General features: G+C 47.4%; 1 protein-coding gene across 2 annotated transcripts in view; it reads right to left on the bottom strand.

Annotated features, from left to right (window-relative positions):
* C1QTNF4 (C1q and TNF related 4) overlaps positions 1–11617 on the bottom strand; it is a 32933-nt gene extending 21316 nt beyond the window's left edge. Inside the window, exon 1 of one of the 2 annotated variants that reach the window (XM_075325695.1) lies at positions 11473–11617. In XM_075325695.1, coding sequence (XP_075181810.1) covers positions 11473–11602 — 130 coding nt within the window. In that variant the 5' untranslated portion in view covers positions 11603–11617. The remainder of the gene's footprint in view (positions 1–11472) is intronic. The other variant, XM_075325694.1, reaches the window with a different exon arrangement.
* Between the last annotated feature and the right edge of the window lie 9801 nt (positions 11618–21418).

The raw sequence follows: 21418 nt of genomic DNA, 5'->3' as shown, positions 1-21418 counted from the left end.
GCTCTACTGGCAGGAACGTGCAGCTTCATGTATTTCTATGCCGGTATCACGCTTGGATCAGAAGAGACTGTGACCGGGCGGTGCGATGTGATACGATCCTCACCCAACTAACACAGAAGCGTGACTCCAGCCTAACAGAGAAACTGCGTCTCTCTCCTTCTGGACTGATCCTACATTCTCAATTCTCAGATGAAAGGAGACCAGTGACTACAGAAATTCCTATTACTGACAGCACCTGACAATTGGTGCTCATGAAATCCAATGGAAAAATATAACTGTCATTGCAGGAGAGCTTGCAACAATGTATGTTTCTGCCTTCAGCTCCTCCCCCTAGTGGAGGCTGTATAAATCTGTATGTAGTGAGCTCCCTCTAGTGGTGGCTGTATAAATCTGTATGTAGTGAGCTCTCTCTAGTGGTGGCTGTATAAATCTGTATGTAGTGAGCTCCCTCTAGTGGTGGCTGTATAATCTGTATGTAGTGATGTCCCTCTAGTGGTGGCTGTATAATCTGTATGTAGTGAGCTCCCCCTAGTGGTGGCTGTATAAATCTGTATGTAGTGAGCTCCCTCTAGTGGTGGCTGTATAATCTGTATGTAGTGATGTCCCTCTAGTGGTGGCTGTATAATTCTGTATGTAGTGAGCTCTCTCTAGTGGTGACTGTATAAATCTGTATGTAGTGAGCTCTCTCTAGTGGTGGCTGTATAATTCTGTATGTAGTGAGCTCCCTCTAGTGGTGGCTGTATAATTCTGTATGTAGTGAGCTCCCCCTAGTGGTGGCTGTATAAATCTGTATGTAGTGAGCTCCCTCTAGTGGTGACTGTATAAATCTGTATGTAGTGAGCTCCCTCTAGTGGTGGCTGTATAATCTGTATGTAGTGAGCTCCCTCTAGTGGTGGCTGTATAAATCTGTATGTAGTGAGCTCCCTCTATTGGTGGCTGTATAATCTGTATGTAGTGAGCTCCCTCTAGTGGTGGCTGTATAAATCTGTCTATAGTGAGCTCCCTCTAGTGGTGGCTGTATAAATCTGTATGTAGTGAGCTCCCTCTAGTGGTGGCTGTATAAATCTGTATGTAGTGAGCTCCCTCTAGTGGTGGCTGTATAAATCTGTATGTAGTGAGCTCCCTCTAGTGGAGGCTGTATAAATCTGTATGTAGTGAGCTCCCTCTAGTGGTGGCTGTATAAATCTGTATGTAGTGAGCTCCCTCTAGTGGTGGCTGTATAAATCTGTATATAGTAAGCTCCCTCTAGTGGTGACTGTATAAATCTGTATGTTGTGAGCTCCCTCTGGTGGAGGCTGTATAAATCTGTATGTAGTGAGCTCCCGCTAGTGGTGACTGTATAAATCTGTATGTAGTGAGCTCCCTCTAGTAATGACTGTATAAATCTGTATGTAGTGAGCTCCCTCTAGTGGTGGCTGTATAAATCTGTATATAGTGAGCTCCCTCTAGTGGTGACTGTATAAATCTGTATGTAGTGAGCTCCCTCTAGTGGTGGCTGTATAAATCTGTATGTAGTGAGCTCCCTCTAGTGGTGGCTGTATAAATCTGTATGTAGTGAGCTCCCTCTGGTGGAGGCTGTATAAATCTGTATGTAGTGAGCTTCCTCTAGTGGTGACTGTATAAATCTGTATGTAATGAGCTCCCCCTAGTGGTGCCTGTATAAATCTGTATGTAGTGAGCTCCCTCTAGTGGTGGCTGTATAAATCTGTATGTAGTGAGCTCCCTCTGGTGGAGGCTGTATAAATCTGTATGTAGTGAGCTTCCTCTAGTGGTGACTGTATAAATCTGTATGTAATGAGCTCCCCCTAGTGGTGCCTGTATAAATCTGTATGTAGTGAGCTCCCTCTAGTGGTGGCTGTATAAATCTGTATGTAGTGCGCTCCCTCTGGTGGTGGCAGTATAAATCTATGTAGTGAGCGCCCTCTGATGGTGGATGTATAAATCTGTATGTAGTGAGCTCCCTCTAGTAGTGGCTGTATAAATCTGTATGTAGTGAGCTCCCTCTAGTGGTGGCTGTATAAATCTGTATGTAGTGAGCTCCCTCTAGTGGTGACTGTATAAATCTGTATGTAGTGAGCTCCCTCTAGTGGTGACTGTATAAATCTGTATGTAGTGAGCTCCCTCTAGTGGTGGCTGTATAAATCTGTATGTAGTGAGCTCCCTCTAGTGGTGGCTGTATAAATCTGTACGTAGTGAGCTCCTTCTAGTAATTACTGCTTGTAGGTAGAACTTTATAACTTAATTCTATCACTGCAGAGAGTTTGGAGCAGTGTGTCAGAAAGAGGCAGCTGTAACCAATAGAAAGTTTTATTATAAAAATAAAAAGTAAAGACTGTCAGGGAAAGGGGGAGGCAGTGGAAGTTGCACACCCCCTCTCCACCCGACCGAGCACGTGACTCGCTCTCTAGCGCCCCTCTTATAGTCAGGCTAATTATGGAATTGCCCGACAATAAGCAAGGAGGCCGCTATTCTACTATGCCGATGATTGAAGGGTTCCCGGGGAGAGTAAGATATATATTCCCCAGACTCCTGCGATCGGAATATATCTAATCCTCCCCTGATCTCACTGAATACCCCACAATGATCCTTGGCATAAACTCGCTGCCACCAATCGATTACGATAACTATTACGCCAAGCCCACAGACATGGATTTCAGGATCAAGATAACAGAACAGTCCAAGATTAAATTATATATATTTAAGCGTCGTAAGGGCACACTAGATACTACAATATATACAATATTGAATTTACAGAATATATATATATATATATGTCAGATTACATTTACAGGTAAGACTTAGTCACAAACAGAGTCAGATAAAGCAGTTACCTTATGCGTCTGGCCACAGGGGGGCGCCGTTCGACCAGGGTTTCATGGACTTCCTCACATGTGTATAGTACGCATGACCCCCGAGTAAAGACAAGCCAAGAATGTGCACATTGTCTTTATCAAACTGGCTATAATCCATGTCCCCTCCCACCTGGTGATCTCGCATTGGAGTACTGCCCCACCCATGTCCTGAGTCTAAAATAATATCCCAAAGTGAATATGATCCGCAACTCCGGACTTGGAGGTCCGATCAGAACGGTTCTGGTGTCATCAGATCCATCTGTGTCCCCTCTGCATACTGAGTCCAAGCACGACTCCTCTACTGGACTCCTACTTGCAGTTCTCTGTATCTTGCTGCCCCAGGGCGCGACAAAGAATTCGAGGGTATGCAGAGGTGCAGCTTAGAGTCCCGATTTTAACGATGTGGGTGTATGGCTCAGACGCACGGTAATATCATAACTGTGTATGATGTTACGGAGTCAGGAATATGAACTCCTGCTGGGAAAGAGGGTCCGGGATCCCTTTGAAGCTTCTCAAGGTTTTCCAGTTCCCCACCCACTCCCTTGATGGATGGACATATCCCCCCAGGGGGGTCTTCCTCTTGCTTGGCAGTGTAATTGGATTTGACACCTTCCCAGATGCTGAGTGATCTGAGGGGAATCTCTGTGTGTGCAGGGAGGGGGGGGGGGTGTATTTGTAGGGTCAGCTGGCTAACTTTCCCATATTTCTCATCATATCTCAGGATTTCCCTCACAAAGACCTTTAATCTGTTTTTGACTGTTTCCCTATTTTTGGGGTAGGGCCCACGCTGTGTTTTGCTTTTAAGCTTTTTGATGATTATCTCCATCCAAAGCGATTATATTATCAATATTATTTTCATTCTCAATGACAGCGTAGTAACCTGAGACTTGTAGTCCGACAACAGCTACATGACTGCAGGGGTTTCTAATCTGCTGCAGCCGGAGGATCTGAAGCTTTCCTCATTGTGCAGAATCAGCCGGTCATGTATGAATCCTGTGTCCACATCACAAGGTCCGGGCTTCGTGTTGCGCCCGCGGAGGCATCAGTGGCCGTGATTAATTAGCAGGATAGCGGCATCTGACACTGAACTATCAAAGCCGACATTTCTGCCATCTACCTGCACTAATGAGGACGTACCACCGCAATCAGAGGTACAGCCAGCGGGGCACATACCAGGGAACAACAAACCAAGCTGCAGACCATCAGCAGATGATTACTATCAACCTGGAATATTCTACAGCTGTAAAGATCTATAACTTCACAGGTATCTCTAATGTCACTGACTCAAGACATCAAAGAGAACAGAAAGACGCTCAATATATATTACATGGCTCCAAATCTGTGCAAGAAATAACCTGGAATGTTATCTGTATACAGGGAGCTCCCCCTAGTGGTGGCTGCAGACAGGATCTTATCATGTATCTCTGTATACAGGGAGCTCCCCCTAGTGGTGGCTGCAGACAGGATCTTATCATGTATCTCTGTATACAGGGAGCTCCCCCTAGTGGTGGCTACAGACAGAATCCTATGTATCTCTGTATACAGGGAGCTCCCCCTAGTGGTGGCTACAGACAGAATCCTATGTATCTCTGTATACAGGGAGCTCCCCCTAGTGGTGGCTACAGACAGAATCCTATGTATCTCTGTATACAGGGAGCTCCCCCTAGTGGTGGCTACAGACAGAATCCTATGTATCTCTGTATACAGGGAGTTCCCCCTAGTGGTGGCTACAGACAGAATCCTATGTATCTCTGTATACAGGGAGCTCCCCCTAGTGGTGGCTACAGACAGAATCCTATGTATCTCTGTATACAGGGAGCTCCCCCTAGTGGTGACTGTAGACAGGATCTTATCATGTATCTCTGTATACAGGGAGCTCCCCCTAGTGGTGGCTGCAGACAGGATATTATCATGTATTTCTGTATACAGAGAGCTCCCCCTAGTGGTGGCTGCAGACAGGATCTTATCATGTATCTCTGTATACAGGGAGCTCCCCCTAGTGGTGGCTGTAGACAGGATCTTATCATGTATCTCTGTATACAGGGAGCTCCCCCTAGTGGTGACTGCAGACAGGATCTTATCATGTATCTCTGTATACAGGGAGCTCCCCCTAGTGGTGGCTGCAGACAGGATCTTTTCATGTATCTCTGTATACAGGGAGCTCCCCCTAGTGGTGGCTGCAGACAGGATCTTATCATGTATCTTTGTATACAGGGAGCTCCCCCTAGTGGTGGCTGCAGACAGGATCTTATCATTTATCTCTGTATACAGGGAGCTCCCCCTAGTGGTGGCTGCAGACAGGATCTTATCATGTATCTCTGTATACAGGGAGCTCCCCCTAGTGGTGGCTGCAGACAGGATCTTATCATGTATCTCTGTATACAGGGAGCTCCCCCTAGTGGTGACTGCAGACAGAATCGTATCATGGATCTCTGTATACAGGGAGCTCCCCCTGGTGGTGGCTGCAGACAGGATCTTATCATGTATTTCTGTATATAGCAAGCTCCCCCTAGTGGTGGCTGCAGACAGGATCTTATCATGTATCTCTGTATACAGGGAGCTCCCCCTAGTGGTGGCTGCAGACAGGATCTTATCATGTATCTCTGTATACAAGGAGCTCCCCCTAGTGGTGGCTGCAGACAGGATCTTATCATGTATCTCTGTATATAGCAAGCTCCCCCTAGTGGTGGCTGCAGACAGGATCTTATCATGTATCTCTGTATACAGGGAGCTCCCCCTACTGGTGGCTGCAGACAGGATCTTATCATATATCTCTGTATACAGGGAGCTCCCCCTAGTGGTGGCTGCAGACAGGATCTTATCATGTATCTCTGTATACAGGGAGCTCCCCCTAGTGGTGACTGCAGGCAGGATCTTATCATGTATCTCTGTATACAGGGAGCTCCCCCTAGTGGTGACTGCAGACAGGATCTTATGTATCTCTGTATACAGGGAGCTCCCCCTAGTGGTGGCTGCAGACAGGATCTTATCATGTATCTCTGTATACAGGGAGCTACCCCTAGTGGTGGCTGCAGACAGGACCTTATGTATCTCTGTATACAGGGAGCTCCCCCTAGTGGTGACTGCAGACAGGATCTTATCATGTATCTCTGTATACAGGGAGCTCCCCCTAGTGGTGGCTGCAGACAGGATCTTATCATGTATCTCTGTATACAGGGAGCTCTCCCTAGTGGTGGCTGCAGACAGGCTCTTATCATGTATCTCTGTATACAGGGAGCTCCCCCTAGTGGTGGCTGCAGACAGGATCTTATCATGTATCTCTGTATACAGGGAACTCCCCCTAGTGGTGGCAGCAGACAGGATCTTATGTATCTCTGTATACAGGGAGCTCCCCCTAGTGGTGGCTGCAGACAGGATCTTATCATGTATCTCTCTATACAGGGAGCTCCCCCTAGTGGTGGCTGCAGACAGGATCTTATCATGTATTTCTGTATATAGCAAGCTCCCCCTAGTGGTGGCTGCAGGCAGGATCTTATCATGTATCTCTGTATACAGGGAGCTCCCCCTAGTGGTGGCTGCAGACAGGATCTTATCATGTATCTCTGTATATAGCAAGCTCCCCCTAGTGGTGGCTGCAGACAGGATCTTATCATGTATCTCTGTATACAGGGAGCTCCCCCTAGTGGTGGCTGCAGACAGAATCTTATCATGTATCTCTGTATACAGGGAGCTCCCCCTAGTGGTGGCAGCAGACAGGATCTTATCATGTATCTCTATATACAGGGAGCTCCCCCTAGTGGTGGCTGCAGACAGGATCGTATCATATATTTCTGTATACAGGGAGCTCCTTCTAGTGGAGGCTGCAGACAGGATCTTATCATGTATCTCTGTATACAGGGACTCCCCCTAGTGGTGGCTGCAGACAGGATCTTATCATGTATCTCTGTATACAGGGAGCTCCCCCTAGTGGTGGCTGCAGACAGGATCTTATCATGTATCTCTGTATACAGGGAGCTCCCCCTAGTGGTGACTGCAGACAGGATCTTATCATGTATCTCTGTATACAGGGAGCTCCCCCTACCCCCTAGTGGTGACTGCAGACAGGATCTTATCATGTATCTCTGTATACAGGGAGCTCCCCCTAGTGGTGGCTGCAGACAGGATCTTATCATGTATCTCTGTATACAGGGAGCTCCCCCTAGTGGTGGCTGCAGACAGGATCTTATCATGTATCTCTGTATACAGGGAGCTCCCCCTAGTGGTGGCTGCAGACAGGATCTTACCATGTATCTCTGTATACAGGGAGCTCCCCCTAGTGGTGGCTGCAGACAGGATCTTATCATGTATCTCTGTATACAGGGAGCTCCTCCTAGTGGTGACTGCAGACAGGATCTTATCATGTATCTCTGTATACAGGGAGCTCCCCCTAGTGGTGGCTGCAGACAGGATCTTATCATGTATCTCTGTATACAGGGAGCTCCTCCTAGTGGTGACTGCAGACAGGATCTTACCATGTATCTCTGTATACAGGGAGCTCCCCCTAGTGGTGACTGCAGACAGGATCTTATCATGTATCTCTGTATACAGGGAGCTCCCCCTAGTGGTGGCAGCAGACAGGATCTTATCATGTATCTCTGTATACAGGGAGCTCCCCCTAGTGGTGGCTGCAGACAGACTCTAATCATGTATCACTGTATACAAGGAACTCCCCCTAGTGGTGGCTGCAGAGAAGGGTGCTCTCTGCCATCTTTCCCTGCTCTCTATCACCCTCCTCTGCTCTGTCACCCTCCTCTGCTCTCTGCCACTCTCCTCTGCTCCCTTTCCCCCTCCTCTGCTGTCACCCTCCTCTGCTCTCTGTCACCTTCCTCTGCTGTCACCTTCCTCTGCTCTCTGTCACCCTCATCTTTTCTCTGTCACCTTCTTTTGCACTCTGTGACCCTCCTCTACTCTCTGCCTCCCTGATCTGCTCTATGTCACTCTCCTCTGCTCTCTGCCACCCTTCTCTGCTCTCTGTCACTTTCCTCTGCTCTCTGCCACCCTCCTCTGCTCTCTGTCACTTTCCTCTGCTCTCTGTCACTTTCCTCTGCTCTCTGTCACCTTCCTCTGCTCTGTCACCTTCCTCTGCTCTCTGCCACCCTCCTCTGCTCTCTGTCACTTTCCTCTGCTCTCTGTCACTTTCCTCTGCTCTCTGTCACCTTCCTCTGCTCTGTCACCTTCCTCTGCTCTCTGTCACCCTCCTCTGCTCTCTGTCACTTTCCTCTGCTCTCTGTCACTTTCCTCTGCTCTCTGTCACCTTCCTCTGCTCTGTCACCTTCCTCTGCTCTCTGTCACCCTCCTCTGCGCTCTGTCATCCTCCTCTTTTCTCTGTCACCTTCTTTTGCTCTCTGTCACCCTCCTCTGCTCACTGTGACCCTCTTCTACTCTCTGCCTCCCTGATCTGCTCTCTGCCACCCTCCTCTATTCTCTGCCTCCCTCCTCTGCTCTTAGTCTCCCTCCTCTGCTCTCTTCCTCCCTCCTCTGCTTTCTGCCTCCCTGATCTGCTCTCTGCCTCCATGATCTGCTCTCTGACACCCTCCTCTACTCTCTGCCTCTCTCCTCTGCTCTGTCTCTCTGCTCTATGGCTCCCTTCTCTGCTCTCTGTCTCCCTCCTCTGTGCTCTACCTCCCTTCTTTACTCTCTGTGACCCTCCTCTGCTCTCTGCCTCCCTCCTCTGCTCTCTGCCTCCCTCCTCTACTCTCTGCCTCCCTTTTCTGCTCTATCTCCCTTCTTTGCTCTCTGTCTCCCTCCTCTGCTCTCTGTGACCCTCCTCTACTCTCTGCCTCCCTCCTCTGCTCTGTCTCCCTTCTCTGTTCTCTGCCTCCCTCCTCTGCTCTCTGTGACCCTCCTCTACTCTCTGTCTCCCTCCTCTACTCCCTGTCTCCCTCCTCTGCTCTGTCTATCTCCTCTGCTCTCTGCCTCCCTCCTCTACTCTCTGCCTCCCTTTTCTGCTCTATCTCCCTTCTTTGCTCTCTGTCTCCCTCCTCTGCTCTCTGTGACCCTCCTCTACTCTCTGCCTCCCTCCTCTGCTCTGTCTCCCTTCTCTGTTCTCTGCCTCCCTCCTCTACTCTCTGTCTCCCTCCTCTACTCTCTGTCTCCCTCCTCTACTCCCTGTCTCCCTCCTCTACTCTCTGCCTCCCTCCTCTGCTCTGTCTCCCTCCTCTGCTCTCTGTGACCCTCCTCTACTCTCTGCCTCCCTTTTCTGCTCTGTCTCCCTTCTCTGTTCTCTGCCTCCCTCCTCTGCTCTCTGCCACCCTCCTCTACTCTCTGCCTTCGTCCACTGCTCTCTGCCCCCTCCTCTGTGCTCTACCTCCCTCCTCTACTCTCTGTGACCCTTCTCTACTCTCTGCTTCCTTGATCTGCTCTCTGCCACCCTCCTCTGCTCTCTGCCTCCCTGCTCTGATCCCTGCCTCTCTCCTCTACTGTCTGCCTCCTATTCTCTCTGCCACCCTCCACTGTTCTCTGTCACCCTCCTCTGTTCTCTGCCTCCCTCCTCTGCTCTCTGTCACCTTCCCTGCTCTCTGCTTTAACCTTTTTCCAGGTTTGCATTTTGTCCCTTTTTGCTGGATCTCTGCACACAGATGGATATCTTCTGCACACAGATTAACAGATGGATATCTTCTGCATACAGATTACACAGATGGATATCTTCTGCATACAGATTACACAGATGGATATCTTCTGCACACAGATTACACAGATGGATATCTTCTGCATACAGATTACACAGATGGATATCTTCTGCATACAGATTACACAGATGGATATCTTCTGCACACAGATTACACAGATGGATATCTTCTGCACACAGTTTACACAGATGGATATCTGCACACAGATTACACAGATGGATATCTTCTGCACACAGATTACACAGATGGATATCTTCTGCACACAGATTACACAGATGGATATCTTCTGCACACAGATTACACAGATGGATATCTTCTGCACACAGATTACACAGATGGTATATCTTCTGCAAACAAATTACACAGATGGATATCTGCACACCGATTACACAGATGGATATCTGCACACAGATGGATATCTTCTGCATACAGATTACACAGATGGATATCTTCTGCATACAGATTACACAGATGGATATCTTCTGCACACAGATTACACAGATGGATATCTTCTGCACACAGATTACACAGATGGATATCTACTGCACACAAATTACACAGATGGATATCTGCACACAGATTACACAGATGGATATCTTCTCCACACAGTTTACACAGATGGATATCTACTGCACACAGATTACACAGATGGATATCTTCTGCACACAGATTACACAGATGGATATCTTCTGCACACAGATTACACAGATTGATATCTTCTGCATACAGATTACACAGATGGATATCTGCAAACAGATTACACAGATGGATATCTGCACACAGATTACACAGATGGATATCTTCTGCACACAGATTACACAGATGGATATCTTCTGCACACAAATTACACAGATGGATATCTTCTGCACACAAATTACACAGATGGATATCTACTGCACACAGATTACACAGATGGATATCTACTGCACACAGATTACACAGATGGATATCTGCACACAGATTACACTGATGGATATCTGCACACAGATTCCACAGATGGATATCTACTGCACACAGATTCCACAGATGGATATCTTCTGCACACAAATTACACAGATGGATATCTTCTGCACACAAATTACACAGATGGATATCTACTGCACACAGATTACACAGATGGATATCTTCTGCACACAAATTACACAGATGGATATCTGCACATAGATTACACAGATGGATATCTGCACACAGATTACACAGATGGATATCTTCTGCACACAGATTACACAGATGGATATCTTCTGCACACAGATTACACAGATGGATATCTGCACACAGATTACACAGATGGATATCTGCACACAGATTACACAGATGGATATCTTCTGCACACAGATTACACAGATGGATATCTTCTGCACACAGATTACACAGATGGATCTCTGCACATAGATTACAGAGCTGGATCCATTGCCTTGTCCGGTTCACGGTGCCAGTGTGTTACCTGTGGTTTTGCATAGGACTGCCAGTGACCCTCCTCCAGTATCTAAGCATTGTATGCGAGGGGCCGGCAGCCGCTGGATTCTTTTTCTGCCCCTGACATCTGCTGCTTAGATTGCAGTATATATATATACTCTGATTGTGGGGATATAATGTGGACCCTGCTAATGACACATTGCAAGGAGGATCCTGACAATAGGACATATTGGGTCTCGTTATCTGCGCGGTGACACGGCGGGGGGGGGGGGATGTCACCTAATTAACCCTTTCACTATATAAATGTCATAATATAAAGCACCGGAATTTATGATCTTGGACCTCGGCCAAAGGGGAAATATCGGATGGATGATGACAGGTGTGAAACCAGCGGGGGGCAGGAGGGCGCCCCCAAATCAATGTCACCTCTCAGGAGGGGGCGCGAGCGGCCGCAGATGGTGAGAAGTGCGAGATCAGGCAGCGAGGGCAGCAGTGCATGGTGCAGCAGCTCGATCTCTCCCTGCCCCCACCCGCCATCACCTGCAGCGCCCACCTCCATCCCTGGTGCCCTTCACCCACCTGCTCAGCTGCGCCTGGCACTTGTCTTCTCCTGGATCTCCACTTTACATGGAAGGATTTGGTGCAGGGCTGTGGAGGGGGGAGCTGGAGCTGCAGGGGAGGGGGGCAGCAAAGGGGGATCCACATGTGCAGAGCACAAAATCATGGACAGGTAAAAAGACGCCGATTTACTCTAATTCTACAGAGAGTTTTATTCTAGGCTGCTCCTACTGCAAAAAGTGACAATTTCTACTAACACGACACAATGTATCACAGTGTATACAGTTTATTCACCACTGAGCGCTGCAGATACATATTGTGCTGCTGATAACAGCCGGAGGCAAGAAGATCAATTCTAACTGTGTAATATTATTAATAACTGTTTATTAATCCGGAAGAACTTAGGATAAGGAGGAACGAGCCGAGAACTGCGCTGCTCACACACACATATATACTATATACACACACACACACACATGTATACTATATACACACACACATGTATATACTATATACACACACACACACACATGTATATACTATATACACACACACACATGTATATACTATATACACACACACACATGTATATACTATATACACACACACACACATGTATATACTATATACACACACACACATGTATATACTATATACACACACACACACATGTATATACTATATACACACACACACACACATGTATATACTATATACACACACACACACACATGTATATACTATATACACACACACACACATGTATATACTATATACACACACACACACATGTATATACTATATACACACACACACACATGTATATACTATATACACACACACACACACACATATATATACTATATACACACACACACACATGTATATACTATATACACACACACACATGTATATACTATATACACACACACACACATGTATATACTATATACACACACACACATGTATATACTATATACACACACACACACATGTATATACTATATACACACACACACACACATATATATACTATATACACACACACACACACATGTATATACTATATACACACACACACATGTATATACTATATACAGTTAGGTCCAGAAATCTTTGGCCAGTGACACAGTTTTGGCGAGTTGGGCTCTGCATGCCACCACATTGGATTTGAAATGAAACCTCTACAACAGAATTCAAGTGCAGATTGTAACGTTTAATTTGAAGGTTTGAACAAAAATATCTGATAGAAATTGTAGGAATTGTCACATTTCTTTACAAACACTCCACATTTTAGGAGGTCAAAAGTAATTGGACAAATAAACCAAACCCAAACAAAATCTTTTTATTTTCAATATTTTGCTGCGAATCCTTTGGAGGCAATCACTGCCTTAAGTCTGGAACCCATGGACATCACCAAACGCTGGGTTTCCTCCTTCTTAATGCTTTGCCAGGCCTTTACAGCCGCAGCCTTCAGGTCTTGCTTGTTTGTGGGTCTTTCCGTCTTAAGTCTGGATTTGAGCAAGTGAAATGCATGCTCAATTGGGTTAAGATCTGGTGATTGACTTGGCCATTGCAGAATGTTCCACTTTTTTGCACTCATGAACTCCTGGGTAGCTTTGGCTGTATGCTTGGGGTCATTGTCCATCTGTACTATGAAGCGCCGTCCGATCAACTTTGCGGCATTTGGCTGAATCTGGGCTGAAAGTATATCCCGGTACACTTCAGAATTCATCCGGCTACTCTTGTCTGCTGTTATGTCATCAATAAACACAAGTGACCCAGTGCCATTGAAAGCCATGCATGCCCATGCCATCACGTTGCCTCCACCATGTTTTACAGAGGATGTGGTGTGCCTTGGATCATGTGCCGTTCCCTTTCTTCTCCACACTTTTTTCTTCCCATCATTCTGGTACAGGTTGATCTTTGTCTCATCTGTCCATAGAATACTTTTCCAGAACTGAGCTGGCTTCATGAGGTGTTTTTCAGCAAATGTAACTCTGGCCTGTCTATTTTTGGAATTGATGAATGGTTTGCATCTAGATGTGAACCCTTTGTATTTACTTTCATGGAGTCTTCTCTTTACAGTTGACTTAGAGACAGATACACCTACTTCACTGAGAGTGTTCTGGACTTCAGTTGATGTTGTGAACGGGTTCTTCTTCACCAAAGAAAGTATGCGGCGATCATCCACCACTGTTGTCATCCGTGGACGCCCAGGCCTTTTTGAGTTCCCAAGCTCACCAGTCAATTCCTTTTTTCTCAGAATGTACCCGACTGTTGATTTTGCTACTCCAAGCATGTCTGCTATCTCTCTGATGGATTTTTTCTTTTTTTTCAGCCTCAGGATGTTCTGCTTCACCTCAATTGAGAGTTCCTTAGACCGCATGTTGTCTGGTCACAGCAACAGCTTCCAAATGCAAAACCACACACCTGTAATCAACCCCAGACCTTTTAACTACTTCACTGATTACAGGTTAACGAGGGAGACGCCTTCAGAGTTAATTGCAGCCCTTAGAGTCCCTTGTCCAATTACTTTTGGTCCCTTGAAAAAGAGGAGGCTATGCATTACAGAGCTATGATTCCTAAACCCTTTCTCCGATTTGGATGTGAAAACTCTCATATTGCAGCTGGGAGTGTGCACTTTCAGCCCATATTATATATAGAATTGTATTTCAGAATATATTTTTGTAAACAGCTAAAATAACAAAACTTGTGTCACTGTCCAAATATTTCTGGACCTAACTGTATATATGTATATATATATATATATATATATATATATATATATATATATATACTATATACTGTATGTATGTATATATATATATACATATATATATACATACATATACACACACACACACACACACACGAAGATACTTTGTGGTGTCTGTTGTAACTATAGTTGAAGAATGTGTTTGCAGCAGAAAGTAAAGACAGACACTAAGAAAACACAAAATAGACAAAAAGTGCAGCACAAGCCGCACAAAGAAGCAGGAAATTGAACGTGTCAGCGAAGAGCAGAAGATACAAAAACACAAATATCACTGCACAGTGCAGAGATAGCAGCATATATATATATATATATATATATATATATTATTATTAAATACATATCAACAAATTCCTGTATTTTCTCCACCATGATATTTGTGATACCTTATCTCAAAAAATATATATAATAAAAAAAGGCTGAAATCCAAGTATATTGTATCAAATAATCATTTTATTATTTTGCAAAATATTTTTCATCTGTAAAATATTCACTCATAGTCACTATATATCAATCGGCTGAGTCCTTTATAAATTTTTAGTAATCAACATTTATTTGAATATCTATTCCTTCATGTATTATTGCTAGAATAATTCTAAAGAAATATTGTATTTATGAAATTGGATATTTATTTGAATATTTATTGAAAGACCGAGTAAGCTTTATATAGTATTTGATATTTGGGGACTTAATAAATCCATGCAGTGGTTTTATACATATGGCTTCCATTAGTGCAGTATATTTGAATATTGGGGAGAGTGTTGGGGTGTTGCTCTGTTTATACAATTTTTTGATATTCTTATATCTTACAATTTGAGCACAATATCCCTCCACGTCTCTTACCAATAAATTATGGTCAAAAATTCCCCCTATGTTTGTTTTTTCAAGTGACTTTTTTCTTGGTGTTATTTAATGTTGTAGATTAAACTAATGTTTTTTTTTTAAATATTTTGCAAAATAATAAAATGATTATTTGATACAATATAGTCGGACCTCTGTTTTTCTCTTATATATATATATATATATATATATATAATATATATATACACACGCACTGTTATCCACACACTAACCACAAATATAGAACTGCACACTGCTACAAAGAGTGCAGAGATCTAGAAAATGAATCCAGTGCCATCACAAAGGCAGGTCCCATCACTGAAAGGATCAGGCGGCCGCCATTCTCACACCCTCACTAAGAGAATGGTAACATTCCTTCCAACTACAGCCACCACTAGGGGGAGCTCACTATACACATAGTTGCTATAAAAAACTGCATTGATCTCCACCTAGTGGTGGCTGTGTGTATCTGCATGTAGTGAGTTACGCCTAGATTTGACTTTATAAAATTATATGTAGAGAGCTCCCTCTAGTGGTGGCTGTATAAATCTGTATGTAGTGAGCTCCCTCTAGTGGTGGCTGTATAAATCTGTAGGTAGTGAGCTCCCTCTAGTGGTGACTGTATAAATCTGTATGTAGTGAGCTCCCCCTAGTGGTGGCTGTATAAATCTGTATGTAGTGAGCTCCCTCTAGTGGTGGCTGTATAAATCTGTATGTAGTGAGCTCCCTCTAGTGGTGGCTGTATAAATCTGTATGTAGTGAGCTCCCTCTAGTGGTGGCTGCAGGAAATCAGTATTTTGTTATTTTAATGGTGTTAGCTAAGAAGAAGGGAATTTTGTTTACTTACCGTAAATTCCTTTTCTTCTAGCTCCAATTGGGAGACCCAGACAATTGGGTGTATAGCTACTGCCTCCGGAGGCCGCACAAAGTACTACACTTAAAAGTGTAAGGCCCCTCCCCTTCTGGCTATACACCCCCCCGTGGGAGCACGGGTCCCTCAGTTTTAGTGCAAAAGCAAGAAGGAGGAAAGCCAATAACTGTTTCAAAAACAAATTCAATCCGATAGACAATATCGGAGAACAGAACTTATCAACATGAACAACATGTGCACCCGAAAAACAAATACCCTAAGAAAAAAAGGGCGGGTGCTGAGTCTCCCAATTGGAGCTAGAAGAAAAGGAATTTACGGTAAGTAAACAAAATTCCCTTCTTCTTTTTCGCTCCTAATTGGGAGACCCAGACAATTGGGACGTCCAAAAGCAGTCCCTGGGTGGGTAAAAGAATACCTCGTGATAGGGCTGTCAAGCAGCCCTTTCTTACAGGTGGGCCACCGCCGCCTGCAGGACTTGTCTACCTAGGCTGGCATCCGCCGAAGCGTAGGTATGCACCTGATAATGCTTGGTAAAAGTGTGCAGACTCGACCAGGTAGCCGCCTGGCACACCTGCTGAGCCGTAGCCTGATGCCGTAATGCCCAGGACGCACCCACAGCTCTGGTAGAATGGGCCTTCAGTCCAGATGGAATCGGAAGCCCAGCAGAACGGTAGGTGTGAAGAATTGGTTCCTTGATCCACCGCGCAAGGGTGGATTTGGAAGCTTGCGACCCTTTATGCTGACCAGCGACCAGGATAAAGAGTGCATCCGAACGGTGCATAGGTGCCGTGCGGGAAATGTAGATCCTGAGTGCTCTCACCAGGAACGTGCGTACCTTAGGAAGTCGCGCTAGGCGTTTCTGAAAAAATACGGATAGCGCGGAAACTTGACCTTTAAGGGAGCTAAGCGACAAACCTTTTTCCAACCCAGACTGCAGGAAGGAAAGAAAAATAGGCAATGCAAATGGCCAGGGAGAAACTCCCTGGGCAGAGCACCAAGATAGGAATATCTTCCACGTCCTGTGGTAGATCTTGGCGGAGGATGGTTTCCTAGCCTGTCTCATGGTGGCAACAACTTCATGAGATAAACCTGAGGTCCCTAGGATCCAGGACTCAATGGCCACACAGTCAGGTTCAGGGCCGCAGAATTCAGATGGAAAAACGGCCCTTGAGACAGCAAGTCTGGACGGTCTGGTAGCGCCCACGGTTGGCCTACCGTGAGATGCCACAGATCCGGGTACCACGACCTCCTTGGCCAGTCTGGAGCGACGAGAATGGCGCGGCGGCAGTCGGACCTGATTTTGCGGAGCACTCTGGGCAACAATGCCAGAGGTGGGAACACATAAGGTAGCTGGAACTGCGACCAATCTTGAACTAAGGCGTCTGCCGCCAGAGCTCGGTGATCGTGAGACCGTGCCATGAAAACCGGGACCTTGTTGTTGTGCCGTGACGCCATCAGGTCGACGTCCGGCATCCCCCAGCGGCGACAGATCTCCTGAAACACGTCCGGGTGGAGGGACCATTCTCCTGCGTCCATGCCCTGGCGACTTAGAAAGTCTGCTTCCCAGTTTTCCACGCCTGGGATGTGAACTGCGGATATGGTGGATGCTGTGTCTTCCACCCACGTCAGAATCCGCCGGACTTCCTGGAAGGCTTGCCGACTGCGTGTTCCCCCTTGGTGGTTGATGTACGCCACCGCTGTGGAATTGTCCGACTGAATCCGGATCTGCTTGCCTGCCAGCCACTGTTGGAAGGCTCGCAGGGCAAGATAGACTGCTCTGATTTCCAGAACATTGATCTGAAGGGTGGACTCTTTCCGAGTCCACGTACCCTGAGCCCTGTGGTGAAGAAACACTGCTCCCCACCCTGATAGGCTCGCATCTGTCGTGACCACCTCCCAGGATGGGGGTAGAAACGACCTTCCTTTTGACAATGAGGTGGGAAGAAGCCACCACCGGAGAGAGTCCTTGGCTGTCTGAGAGAGGGAGACATCCCTGTCGAGGGACGTCGACTTCCCGTCCCATTGGCGGAGAATGTCCCATTGTAGAGGGCGCAGATGAAACTGCGCGAAAGGGACTGCTTCCATTGCTGCCACCATTTTCCCTAGGAAATGCATGAGGCGCCTCAAGGAGTGCGACTGGCTCTGAAGAAGAGATTGCACCCCTGTCTGCAGCGAGCACTGCTTGTCCAGTGGAAGTTTCACTATCGCTGAGAGAGTATGAAACTCCATGCCAAGATATGTTAGTGATTGGGTCGGGGTTAGATTTGACTTTGAAAAGTTGACAATCCACCCGAACCTCTGGAGAGTCTTCAGTGCCACGTTCAGGCTGTGTTGGCATGCCTCTTGAGAGGGTGCCTTTATCAGCAGATCGTCCAGATACGGGATCACAGAGTGACCCTGTGAGTGCAGGACTGCTACTACTGCTGCCATGACCTTGGTGAAGACCCGAGGGGCTGTTGCCAGCCCGAAAGGAAGCGCTACGAACTGCAGGTGTTCGCTTCCTATAACGAAGCGTAGAAAACGCTGATGCTCTGGCGCAATCGGTACGTGGAGATAAGCATCTTTGATGTCTATTGATGCTAGGAAATCTCCTTGAGACATTGAGGCGATGACGGAGCGGAGAGATTCCATTCGGAATCTCCTGGTTTTTACGTGTTTGTTGAGCAACTTTAGATCCAGGACGGGACGAAACGACCCGTCCTTCTTTGGCACCACAAACAAATTGGAGTAAAAACCGTGACCTTGTTCCTGAAGAGGAACGGAAGTCACCACTCCTTCCGCCTTTAGAGCGGCCACCGCCTGCAGCAGAGCATCGGCCCGGTCGGGCGGTGGAGACGTTCTGACGAAACGAGTTGGAGGACGAGAGCTGAACTCTATCCTGTACCCGTGAGACAGAATGTCCCTCACCCAACGGTCTTTGACCTGTGATAGCCAAATGTCGGCAAAGCGGGAGAGCCTGCCACCGACCGAGGATGCGGAAAGAGGAGACTGAGAGTCATGAGGAAGCCGTCTTGGTAACGGTTCTTCCTGCTGTCTTTTTTGGGCGTGATTGAGTCCGCCAAGAATCTGAGCCTCTCTGATCCTTTTGAGTCCTCTTGGACGAGGAGAATTGGGACCTGCCTGAGCCTCGAAAGGACCGAAAACCAGACTGACCCCTCCTTTGTTGGGGTTTGTTTTGTCTGTGTTGAGGTAAGGATGAATCCTTACCCTTGGAGTGTTTAATGATTTCATCCAAACGCTCACCAAACAATCGGTCACGAGAAAAAGGCAAACTGGTTAAGCACTTCTTGGAAGCAGAATCTGCCTTCCATTCTCTCAACCATAGGGCTCTGCGTAAAACCACGGAGTTGGCTGACGCCACCGCCGTACGGCTCGTAGAGTCTAGGACAGCATTAATCGCGTAAGACGCGAATGCAGACATTTGAGAGGTCAATGGTGCCACCTGCGGAGCAGATGTACGTGTGACTGAGTCGACTTGCGTAAGCCCAGCTGAAATAGCTTGGAGTGCCCATACGGCTGCGAATGCTGGCGCCAACGACGCTCCAATAGCTTCATAGATGGATTTCAACCAGAGCTCCATCTGTCTATCAGTGGCATCTTTAAGTGCCGCTCCATCTTCTACTGCAACTAAGGATCTAGCTGCAAGCCTGGAGATTGGAGGGTCCACCTTGGGACACTGGGTCCAACCCTTGACCACGTCAGGGGGAAAAGGATAGCGTGTATCTTTAAGCCGTTTGGAAAACCGCTTCTCAGGATAAGCGTGGTGTTTCTGGATTGCGTCTCTAAAGTCAGCGTGGTCCAGAAAAGAGCTTAATTTACGCTTGGGATATCTGAAATGGAATTTCTCATGCTGTGAAGCTGCCTCCTCCTGAGTAGGAGCTGGCGGAGAAATATCTAACATCCTATTGATGGACGCTATAAGATCATTCACTATGGCGTCACCATCCGGTGTATCCAGATTGAGAGCGGTCCCAGGATCAGAATCCTGGTCAGTTACATCCGCCTCATCACCCATAGATTCATCCCGCTGGGATCCTGACCAGTGAGATGAAGTTGAGGGCCTCTCATAGCGAGCCCGCTTAGGTTGTCTGGGACTGTCGTCCGAGTCAGAGTCGTCACCCTGGGGTGCATGTGACACCCCCGGAGCTTGGAAGTGGTCCAGCTGAGGGGGACCAGGGAGCAATGATTCAACAGTGTCCGTGGTCTGAGTTACTGGTCTAGACTGCAATGTTTCAAGAATTTTAGACATAGTCATAGACATTCTGTCAGCAAAAGCTGCAAACTCCGTTCCTGTCACCTGGACAGCATTCACAGGTGGTACACCCTGGGTCACGTCTAGCAGAGGCCCCGGCTGTGCAATTGCCACAGGGGCCGAGCACTGCACACAATGGGGGTCAGTGGAACCTGCCGGTAGAGCAGCCCCACATGCGGTACAGGCAGCTTATAACGTCTGTGCCTTGGCACCCTTGCGTTTTGCGGACGACATGCTGTTGCCTCCTTGTAATCTAGGAGGGTATATAGCCGAGAACACCAGCGACCGTACAGTGTCAGTATTTGCAAACACAAAATACCAGGTACACAAACGGCACAAGTGGGGGTGAGCCCTTGAGGGCTGCTTACCGCCCGCTGAACAGCGGGTATGAGGCCGTAGAATCCCGTGTCTGGGTCTCCCCGTCTCCCCTCTGCAGCTCAGCGTGCAGGCAGGAATGGCTGCCGGCGTCCTGTGAAGAGGGGCGGACCGTGGGCGTGCCACAGACAAAAGTGCGGGAAACTGCGTCCCCCTGTGCCTAGTGTGAGGGCTGGAGTATGTAAAAAAGACTCCAGCCCTCAGCGCTGATGGTCTGTACAGCGTCCTGCACTCCTCCTGACTGGCAGGTGCGGAGGCGGGAACGAACGAACTAGGCCGCAAAAGCCGGGGACTGTAGTAATAAGCGCGGCCGTGATATATGCATGGCCAGCGCGGAAGTCCCCGGCGCACCACAAGTCCCAGCCGTGTCGCAGTGCGACTGACCCCAGCGGCCGGCGCTACCGTTCGCCCTGGTCTACCCACTCAGCCGAGCTGTAGTGAGGAAATGGCACAAGCGCAGCAGCGCTGATGTCCCCGGCGCACTAACACACCCAGCAATGCTGCGGTGTGCGCGCGTATGCACGGGGACACAGAGTACCTTGACGGAGCAGGGCCATGTCCCTGACGATACTCAGCTCCATATCCAGCGGCTTCTCCAGGGGCTGCGGATGGAGCACGGCCTCAGTGCCTGGAGACCGGTAAAGTCCCACTTCGCCCAGAGCCCTAATGGGAATGGGGAAGGAATCAGCATGTGGGCTCCAGCCTCCGTACCCGCAATGGGTACCTCAACCTTAAACACCGCCGACAGAAAGTGGGGTGAGAAGGGAGCATGCTGGGAGCCCTTGTATGGGCCCTCTTTTCTTCCATCCGACATAGTCAGCAGCTGCTGCTGACTAAACAGTGGAGCTA

This window comes from Anomaloglossus baeobatrachus, chromosome 10, assembly GCF_048569485.1.
Source record: "Anomaloglossus baeobatrachus isolate aAnoBae1 chromosome 10, aAnoBae1.hap1, whole genome shotgun sequence".
Taxonomy (NCBI): domain Eukaryota; kingdom Metazoa; phylum Chordata; class Amphibia; order Anura; family Aromobatidae; genus Anomaloglossus; species Anomaloglossus baeobatrachus.
The sequence above is the reverse complement of the archived record's forward strand: the minus strand, read 5'-3'. Positions and strand labels throughout refer to the sequence as shown.